The sequence below is a fragment of the Perna viridis genome, chromosome 12 (assembly GCF_037379345.1).
Source record: "Perna viridis isolate PV_CMFRI_1.1 ecotype Kerala chromosome 12, ASM3737934v1, whole genome shotgun sequence".
NCBI lineage: Eukaryota > Metazoa > Mollusca > Bivalvia > Mytilida > Mytilidae > Perna > Perna viridis.
Genome location: NC_142456.1, coordinates 21,161,366 through 21,172,374, shown reverse-complemented (window position 1 = coordinate 21,172,374; position 11,009 = coordinate 21,161,366). Strand labels below are relative to the sequence as shown.

The 11,009-nt window shown below is 31.4% G+C and overlaps 1 protein-coding gene across 1 annotated transcript; it reads right to left on the bottom strand.

Moving 5' to 3' along the window:
• Nucleotides 1-8,279: 8,279 nt before the first annotated feature.
• On the bottom strand, nt 8,280-10,368 carry LOC148601655 (uncharacterized). The gene is made up of 3 exons (XM_088556439.1): nt 10,274-10,368; nt 8,983-9,426; nt 8,280-8,693 (listed from the first exon to the last, which is right to left on the bottom strand). The coding sequence occupies exons 1-3, from the start codon at nt 10,323-10,325 to the stop codon at nt 8,446-8,448; spliced, it is 744 nt and encodes a 247-aa protein (XP_088412565.1). The 5' UTR covers nt 10,326-10,368; the 3' UTR covers nt 8,280-8,445.
• Nucleotides 10,369-11,009: the final 641 nt, after the last annotated feature.

Below are 11,009 nucleotides of genomic sequence, written 5' to 3'. Positions count from 1 at the left end.
GTTACATCCCTTTTAAAACTTGCTAAAATGACTTGCATTCCGTAAATAAGAACATATAAACAAAAAAAATGTCCCCTCAGACTAATAAAATAATTAATTGGAAAGAGCAAAAAAACAAAATATGTCCTTGAGTGTCGTAGGGTACCATTGTTTGTGGCTTTCGTGGGTAGGCCAAACCATGAAACTTGGTTCCTAACAAAAAGGAGATTTCCATTAATGTGTACAAAACAACGAATTAAAGGATCCATGAACATGTCTTCCTTTCCTAACCCACGAAAACTGGTATCCCCGAATCAAAGTACTTTCATAGTATTCTATTTTTTTACATAGAAGTGTTGCAGTTTTCAACATAAATTTTAAATTTTGTGAACGGCGGATTTGTGACGTTTTGAGACGATTTGACGGAAAAAGAAAACAGAATTTATTTTACAGTGTGAAATATCGATTTTGTTTTTAACATAGTAAACATTCGATAAATCACCACTATCTATTTAATAATTTATTTCATGACGTCTAGTGATTTGCTCTTTAGGATTGTTTATCTTTGGTCGAAGATATCTACCTTTAGAACCTATATTTCATATGTAATATTCATGTACACAACGTGTGCACACATTCGGACCGTACTTCAGAGCATTGGCTGTTACCAATACACATTTCCGTCTTCTGTCATACCGGTGCATACATGTTACATCGTTTGTTCCCACATGTAAAAAGGGATGTTGTATATAAATCTTTAAACACGTTTTTTTTTAATTACAGAGTTTTAAAGTGAAAATAAATTATGATAGTTTATGTTATAAATTGGTATTTAATGTATTTTTTCATACTTTCCTCTTAAGTAATAGGTCCTAGAGATTTATATGTTTTTCAATGGTGGCTACGGGATAAAATTGAATATACACCTATAATTTAGTTTGTCTATGTTCATTATTTAACCTTAAGAAAGTTTCGTTATGTTAAGTGTCTCTATAAGAATCAGGCAGTGGTGAAACCTGGTATGAAAAAGCCCATCATTTTGACAGTGTAATTTGACTATTTCCACCATCAGAATAAATGGAAACAGACAAGATTTTCCATATCATGCTGGACAATTGAGTTACAATTTCATTAAAATGCACTGAAAATAAACATTTCAAGGGCAGATAACTCTTTCAAAAACCTTGTTTTTCTAACATTCTATTGAAAAATTTCTATTCAAAGCCAGTGATGCACAGATCAAATAATGGTCTTTTCAAATAGAAAAAACATACTTGAGTTAAATTATATTGTCAGATCGGTGGTTTTTTGACATGCATGTTTCTGATTTTTTCCATTGTGCTTTCTCTTACAAACACTGACACTTAAGAAATAAAAAAAACAAAACTATACTAATGATGGATACCTCTTTTACTAACATGAACTAAGGAAGAAGAGAAGACTTGGATTTAGTTTTTAAAACAACTCTTTATATTTTGTAAACCAACAAAAATGTCAGATGAATAAGATAGACGTTCTTGATTCATTGATTCAATGACGAACAAAGAGAATTGGATTGTTTGGGAATGATGCATGGTCATTCTTCTTATTGCAAAGATTAAGCACCATTCAACATTATAATAATCATTTTTTGACTTCGTCAAAAACGTAAATAATGTTTTACTTCTAACACTGCACAAAAACAAAAAAACATGTTTGATATCAGAATAATTTCATATACACAGGTCCAATTAGTAAAAATTGTTTTTGTTTTTGTTTTTGTTTTGTTTTGTTTTGTTTTGTTTTGGTTTTTTTTTGTGCGATGAAAAACACATGAGATCTTATATTTCCAAGAATCATACGAACACTGTGCTGCTTTCATATCCGATATAATTACTATATGATTTTGGTTACTTGTTTTTCATGATTTAACTCATCAATCAGAATCATATGCTTATTATATATTTTTTTAAAATGGTCTTGAACATATGAAAGCATATAATGAGCATATATTCTTCAGTTGTATTTAAAAAAGTTGTTCCTGTATACATTTATTTGAATTTAAATACAGTCAATACTTATACGTGAATGCAAGTTACTTGATAAAGTAATGAATTAACTCACTGTGAAAGACCTGTAGTTCGCGCGTATTAATGTTTGTGGTTTTGTAGAATCATACATTCAAGTATGAAATTGTCCTTTAATCCTTGATGACACTAATAAAACTTCAAAAACTTTTTATTCGAAATAGATACTCAAAACAATATTCCTCACCGCTTTCATTGCATTACGTCCTGAGACAAAATTGTACGTGAACCATTTGAAATGTTGCCATGGGTTATCCATCTTTGGTCGAATCTATCAATTTTTAATACTTATTATTCGTATGTAAAATACATGTACAAAACATATTCATGACTTAAAGGTAAGGAGAATGTGTTTCCAATAAAACAATTATTGCATGGTACAGAAAATTAACTATGTTAGCAAATTTTCTCACTTGCAATGTCGCCGATGTGGAAACCTGAAGGGTGTCCTTTTGTTTTCAGTAACATGTTAAAAATAATGGATTAGTTTTGTTTAAAGGACATCTTAAGAAAAAGAGAGCGAAATTATCGCCTAATGGCTTACGAAATAGTTACTGGGTAAGTATTGTGAATATTATTAAAGTTAGGCTTCTAAGACAACATATATTATATCGAGAAGTATCGATAATGCAAAAATCGGTTTATCTTTGCTTATGTTTTATTTATTAACAATCATTCTCTGTAACCACTTAACATGGTGTGCCACGGGTGACCGATTTCTGTTGTATTTGTAGGACTAGTCTATTTCCACCAGAAAATGAAAAATAACTCGTAGTTTCATTTTTTGACTATCGGTTGCCATGGTAACGAGGTGCTTAAATTTCCCGCCAAATTTAGGGGTTTCCTTGGTTTGAAAAGAAGTATGTTTTACACTACTATAAATGCTACAAGGTGTGTTCCAGCAGAAATATGAACTAAAAACTATCAAAAACAACTAAAATTCTATCAATGCCTAGAGAATTTTATTCTTGAAATCTTTCAGAAGAAAGATGGGATGAATGGGGTTCGGGAAGGGTCCAGCAGTATAGAAACTTTGAAGGGATGTGGAACCTTAAGCATCAACATAATGACAAGCTGTAATAATAGTAATGAAACACAAGTATTGAAAATTCATAATATAAAACGTATGGGAACGTGGTTGCTAAGGCAGTTGTCAGTGACATGAAATCACCCTAGGAACCAAAATTTCAACATTACTTTTAGACAAATATTCAATTTATTCACTATAAAAGTACTTTTAAGTACATTCATTTGTGGATATATCATTCATCCCTTTTTAGAAAAGACTTAAAGTATGCCAGATAGACTACCATTGATCTCGTAACCATGGTAACTAAGCATTGAAGTAAAGGTTCCGTCATAGAAGAATGCAAAGCAGATATTATAAATATCTTATATTTTATTTCTTCTGCATAAAAATGCACAAAAGCCGTCAGATATAATGATATGTACTGTATTAGAACAACATAACAATAATAAAAGTTCGGCATTACCTACATTTAAAGTATGACAAAATGCGGGAAAAATTTTCCCGCCAAAATATTTACTACATATATATTACCTGGAAAATATATATCCTTCCATATACATAATTTCATGAGAAAAAAAGGTTTCAAGAACTTTTTAATGCATTTGAATTACTAAAAAATAAAAATTGTGAATTTTACATTGTGCATGTTGGACTCCCTGTTCACATGATGTGAACAGGGAGTCTTACATGCACGTGTAAGTGTGTGTCGTCGCCAAAGAAAAAAAACATCCGTCATCAGAAATTAATAAATTCAAATTACAGTTATGACCATTCAAAAATGAAAGTACAATACCCTACTACATTTGTAGTAGTTAGCCTGTTCATGTTTAATATTGTTGTAGAAAAGGTGTTGTCTTTCAAGGGCAATAACTACAGTACAAGAACCGACCTGTGCAACAAAATTGCGATCGGTCATCGGTCACCGATCAGTTTCCGGTCAGTCAGTCCTACAGCTCCTGCCAATGACTTTGTAGTGCCATTCAAGACGGAATGTCAAGCAATTTTCAAGTATCTCAAATTTGTTTTAGAAATATTAAGATATAAGCGAACTAAAAATGTGGCTAAAACTTGCAACAAGCACAAATGATTTACGTTTGATCTGCATAATCAACGTGATTGTTATACGACTGCCAAAGCAACTTTCTGTTGTATTATGGTATTGCCCTGTGCTTGTTTGCGTTTGTAAACTTCCATATGTTCTAGATACTAATCTACTCTTTTTTTTAATTTTAATACATTGTTCCTAAGATATGGCAAAAAGTCCTATGATTTTTTGAGGTTATGACCCTTCCCTTTCAAGTAGGATAGTAGAGGTTAAAACAGTCTTCAAATTTGTCTTTCAAGGTTAGCATCTACAATTATATGAAGCTAGATTTTTGAATTAAATATTGTCATGCAATAAAATATTGACGAAGTTTGGCAGACCGTTCTTTGTGCTAATTTTAAGCCCATGTGCATCAATGTATGAAACTCGTGCACGTTTATTGACCGCAGTGGGTTTAAATGTATAGATTTTGTAACCAGATACCTTCTGTATGAACTCTCATTTTTTTGTAATGATAAGTATTTTTAATTAGTGAATAAAAAGGTCAATATCGGTGGTTTAAGCTATTTCTTAAATGTGGAAGTTCAAGTGTTCCGTGTATTATAATCTACCGCATATTATGGCAAGTCAAAATTACACTCTTATGTTGTTGCATTTTACTAGTGATATGTTGTGTACTATTTATTCTTCTGAGATTAATTTGTTTAGTTTGCAAAAATTCTTCGACATAATTTTGTATTCGTGTTCTTATTTGGACTCCCCCTTATTTTGTTCAAGTGACATTTATAAGACAAATCTGAGTATGATACGTTTTTAATTGAGCAACTCGGCGGGTGTTTCCAGAAAAGCAGAGGACGCTTACCCTACCGGTGCACCTGGTCCATGCTCCCAGTTTTTAGTGGAGTCCGAGTTGCTCATTTACTTTTGTTACTTTGTATGTATGATTTTAGTTACTTTATATTTTTTGTTGTGTCTGTTTTCCATTTCTTGTCTTTTTCCCTGGATTACATTCTTTTGATTGCCACTATAACCTTGGTTCCTTTGATTACTCTAAATTCGGATTATAACAGTCAATGTGCATGGTCTTTCAAACTTTCGAAATCTTAGACCCCCCTTTCTCTATAATACATTTTTGTGCCTCGTGAAGCACATGGACTTCATATATATATCTCATTATAAAATTGATAAACATAGAAACAAAAAGTCTTGGCAATTTCACAATTCTCTGCCGCTTATGCATGTGGTAACGGAGCGTGATACAGTGGATTTCACGTAATCGCTTAACTGTTAATTGCATATTCTTATTAATTGCATAGAAACTCAAAAAACAGTTCCCATCTTATCCATGTAAAAAAATATCTTATTTGCATAACATCAGACCAAAAACATTTTTTAAATCATCTTAAATGCATAATTCATTTTCAAAATTTACCTAAATGGGTAAAATAACAATAGTACATCGTAAGTGTAATACCTAAGTTTTCTTAAGAATGTTGTTTTTACAACAATATTTTCTCTTTCCTGGAACAGACCCTAAGACACGAATCTAATTAAACATGAGAAAAGAATATATTGAAAATATTAGGTAAAATCCCTGGAAAATGATTATGTCTTTCAATTGCATATTCCTGTTAATTGCATAGTTTTTATTTCTAACAAATTACTTATGCAATTCTCAGGAATTCACTGTATACCTCAGCGAATGAACGCTTTACAAAGCAATCAAAAACCATACCAATGATTGTCAGATCTATATCAGGCTGAAATTGTAATATTGTTGTTTTACTTGATGTTACATGCAGCAAACGTCATTTTGCTTTACCAATAGACTCAAAGGGAACATAATCTGAACACGTAGAGAAACCCTAAGTAGGAGTTAGATGTGAAGGGTATGGGTTTACTTGCCAGAATGTTCAGTACTTTTATTCGCTTTAAATTTACGACAGTTTAATTTTGTTGAGAACCTATTCTTTCGACACCTGGGTACTATTAAATACAGATACTTTTTTTTTAAAGAAAGTGTTCCACGTCAATGGCTAATAAGCTTTCAAACCGAAAAAAAACCCGCTGACACAAATAATCAAACTGGTCAGAATAAATATTTTGGCAGTGTAGTGTTTGTTGCATTTCATGACCTTTCAAAAACCTGGTACCACAATACATTCAATGGAAATATTTTTGTTTCTTTTGGTTTGCATATGTAAGACGAATATCGGCGATATGGAGTAAAACAAAAATCTTATACGAAATGAATTAAGATACAATAATGCACTGTTTGGTATGTGAGTTAAAATAAACTATAACCGATAAAAAAGTGTTATTTCAGCTATTTTATTTGATTTGCAATTATTGCAATATTAGTGTTGTCTCTTTTTCAAAATTATTACATGCTTTCCATTTCTAAAAAAAATGATAGTTTTCGTTGTATCCAGGACAATAAGAGTTATAAGCAGGTTCGCTAATGCTATTTTGAGTTTTTAAGACTCCATGTATATCACAATTTTTTGTCAAGAACTGAGAGGATTATATAACACTTAGACGTGCTAAACAGTTTTGCTTAGTATTTTATGATTATCTTTGCAAATATGCGAAATATTCACAAAATGGACCAATGGGGAACTTGTATTTGAACTATTGGAGAAATGGCACTTTCCAACCTACTGTTTAAATAGAAAATTCGATATTTTACTGCAACTGCTAGATATTAAAAATAATTTCAGAATGTATTTTACATATTTACTAATTTCACATTTCGATACCTCAAAGGTCAAGGTTGGCCTTTCATTTCGAACTGCTAAACTTTGAAAGTGTTTGGCATGTTTACAAAAAACTGCTGCGGACGGCACTGCTTGCTAGCTTTTCTTAAATATAGCTATTGATTCTTGTATTAGATGGAATTTGAGCTAATCTGATGTAAAAGTTTGGAAATTTTCTTACCAGCATAGGGAAGTAAGTCATAAAAATCATGATTGACCTCTGACCCCATTTTGCAAGAAACGCAATGAGTACGACATCGATATTTCGATAGAGCTTTAAATTAACTTTCAATCGATATATAATTTAGCCGTATTATATTCCGGTGTATTAAATTCTCAAAAATCCATAGCATGCTATTTGAAAAAGCGGCTACATGTAAAGGGAAAATGAGTGTTATCTGAAGAATTAAAGAGCGTTTTCTTTTGATAATATTTTCATGATTCATATGTCAAATGGGCTCCTTTTGAAAAAGGAGAACAAAATTGGGCCACACCCTCAAAATATACTTTTTATTTTGATATATTGCTATTTGCTAATTGAAACAATGCAAACTTGCGAATGCATTTAAGCTAGATCAAAACTACTCATGTTTATTTCATGAACATCTCATACTTCAGTTAATTGATTTGATCTTGTTTCCATTGAAGTTTTATAAATGATTTAGCCCTGATGTCAATAGAGTCAATAGAGTGACATGTGTTGGGGAATCGCAATATGTTTACAAGTTTTTTTTCAGGATCATATTTACTTGCAATTTTGCGGTACCTGCGGTGCCTCTGGCAGAGCAGGATATGCTCGCTTTTCGAGAGCGCCTCATTTCACAACCGGATTTTTTTTCTTATTGCTAGTGCTTTAGTTTTTTTGTGATTTCTTGTTTCCCCCATGTTCAGTTTGTTTGTGTAATCTTTTTTTTTTTTTTTCGGTTTGCTGTTTTTGTGTATGTAGATCGTCTCTATTTCATATGTTCACATTTATGCTACTTGTATATTTTGGGATTTTGATGTGTTTTAATCATCCCGTTATTTACTCTTAAGTATATTACTTTTTTTTGCTGATACTTCGTTTTCCTTTTTACTATTTTACAACTCACCGAACTATACATATTATATACACAAACTATGCCATCACATTAAGAATGTGACTTCCAAAGAAAGCACGATAGAGTGGTTATTCTATACACTGTCCTTTTTGGTAAGAATGCTATATTTAGGGATGATGCTATCTTAATTTTAATATAAAAGATAAACAAATATTAGCGGGCTATTTACCCGCATTGATTTCATAGTAAATGTTAATATAAACAAGTACAATCTTAAAATGTGAAAGATTTACATCTGTTAATAATTGATGTGAATGAGTCTGGTATGTTTAATTTTTGCCAGTATATTTAAATGCACTGTTATTTCATATAACGAACAGAAGAGCTGATTTTTTTGTGTCGGATGTTACATGGTAAGCTTGTTTATTAAAAACATATCAACAACAAATATCAAAACCAATACAATCAGGATGCAATACAACATAACCAAAGAGAGAATAAATTAACTTGGTAGAAAACAAAAATAATGTCAGTTCTCAGAAGATCTGTAATACGTAGCTGAGAACATGTTTGATTTAGCTAGATTAGAGACCAGATAACAGAATCCAGATCCACTGTCAAAGTTAAAGCCATAACACATAACTTCCGAAGCACATATCGATCCACAGTTGGTTTTACTAAAAGCACTCACTACATAGAGTCGTTTGAAAACAGGACATGTGCTTTTCTTATAGAAATGCCTCATCACAAGCCCGTTGCTTGCCAACGTCAGTGTCTCTACGAATATAACGAAATGTAAATACATTTTATATTGTTGTAGTTGAGAAAAGCATATCAATACTTCAAAATATTTAAAATTTACTTTGAGAAATTAAGAATAATCTTTTAGATCGGTATGGTACCAATCAAATGAAATTATCAAAGAAGGCAAACCAATTGGACTATCTTGATATTATGAATTCTTTTGTTGTTGATTTAAAAAAAAATCGAATTGAAATCAATCGATTTATTCTTCCATTTTTTATTTATTTGGTTTTTCACAATGAAACATAGAGTAAAAAAATACCTGTTGTATAAATTCGCCATTTAAGACTAGCACCCTGGTCAGTGCTAATCTCTATATTTTGGATGGCAAATGGACAATCTTCATTATATGATAACATAACATCAACACCCGGCGTTGAGCCTATGCCTACCCGCAGAGAACCACCATGCCAATCGATCCAGAACTGCCTGTATTTTTGGCAGTCCATAAACACCCCATCTAGAGTGTCAACATACTCATATGTAACAGTCTCTCTAGCCAGTATTATTTTAGTATTAGTATACAAGCCGATACCGACGTGGTAAAACGGAGTCACCTTTTTTACATGAGAAGACAGGATAAGGTGAGCGTCCTTACATCCCATAATTTCAAATATTAATGTGTCGTCAGTAGGAAAGGCGCCATGATCTTTTAAAAATTTGTTGTCGTCTGTTACATCAGCAGTAATAATTTCGACCACAGTGCCTGAAAGTAAAATTCAACTAAAAAATCCTAATGCAGTGCTTCCTATTCCAATGTGTTTAAAGGAGGTAGACCTAAGGTAAGGGACATAACTTTTGAAATCAGTGATATGTTTGTATCATATTCGATTTCACCAAAGCCTATCAAGCTTTTATTTGAAACAGAATGAAATCAATCCAAGTTACTTTGATGCTTATATGAGATTGATATAAAGAGCCTGAATACAAAGGTTGTGTCCCCTACTCTAGGTCTACCTCCTTAAATAAGACTTTTTGTCAAAAGGGTAAATATGTTTCTTAACTTACAACATCAATTGACCTCTGTGTTGTGTTTTGCTGACATTAGGATCGAATCTTTGCAAAACCATGTAAAAGCAAACAGACATTTATATTATTTTTACACGTAAAATAATGTTTATTCAAATCAATCAAGTATTTTTTAAGAATAATATGATATTAGTAGGTAACACAATACAATCCATAAACGTATTATTATTTCAGACTAAAAATATCTGAATGAGCTAAAATGAATCTGGATTTGGCTTATTTGAATCGCGGAGTGTGGATTAATTAACATTAATGACTTCAAAGTACCAAGCTACTTTATACCTGGTCTGCTCAAATTGAACCAATTTTTCAGATTCAAGTCATTAGAATCGTAATCTCAAAAATAACAAAAGCAGGAAGAGAAAATGAGTATATTTGTTCTTGTTTTGTTTTTGTTTTTGTTTTTGTTTTTGTTTTTTTTTGTTTTTGTTTTGGAAAGTTAGAATTTAATTATCAAGAACAAGAAGAACTGAAAGCTTAGCAACATGACTTTTAAACATTTCGATATGAAATAAAATGCTTACCATAGGTAGAAGAAAATGCTTTGATAAAAACTACCCACTTTAAGAACTGCATGATTCTGTGTACCAAAATGATTATATGTTCTGGCTTTAAAGAACCCTTTTGAATATTGAGTTGCAAAATATAGTTTGTCGTATTTAAATACAAGTCAAATAATTGCAACACTGTGTATATAAAAAAAGTTTCTTTGTATATCAACACTTGACCAAGATCAATTCAAATTTAATAGACAAAATATATATTTAGTGTTTATTGATTGTTTTAAATAGAACTGTAAATAAGTAAAATATATGTGTGTTTACTTACTTGATTTGACAGAAAACGATCAAATGTATTTATTAATTAAACTTTAAAATTAATTATTGATTATGAAAGTTTCCTTTGTCATAAATTGAGGTCAATTGATCGCAAACAAATTTCAATCATTTGTTACTTTTGACCATATTGCAACCGATGGAATTCTTCCTTGTTTTACTGCCATAAATGCTAGTCCGTTTAAGTACCAAGCAAAGAGTGAAACATTGCTTGGTTTTCAATAACTTGGTTTGTATCGTACGTTGATTGTGACGAATTCTATTAAAACAGACCACTAAGGGAACATCAATCTATTGTTCAACTGGAACAAGTCTCATAATGGATAGCATTCACGGTTAGAGCAAAACAGTACATTTGATGATTAATTTGCGTCTTACTAAATTTGTTTATATCCCACAATTTCAATAAAGACTGCAAATCAAT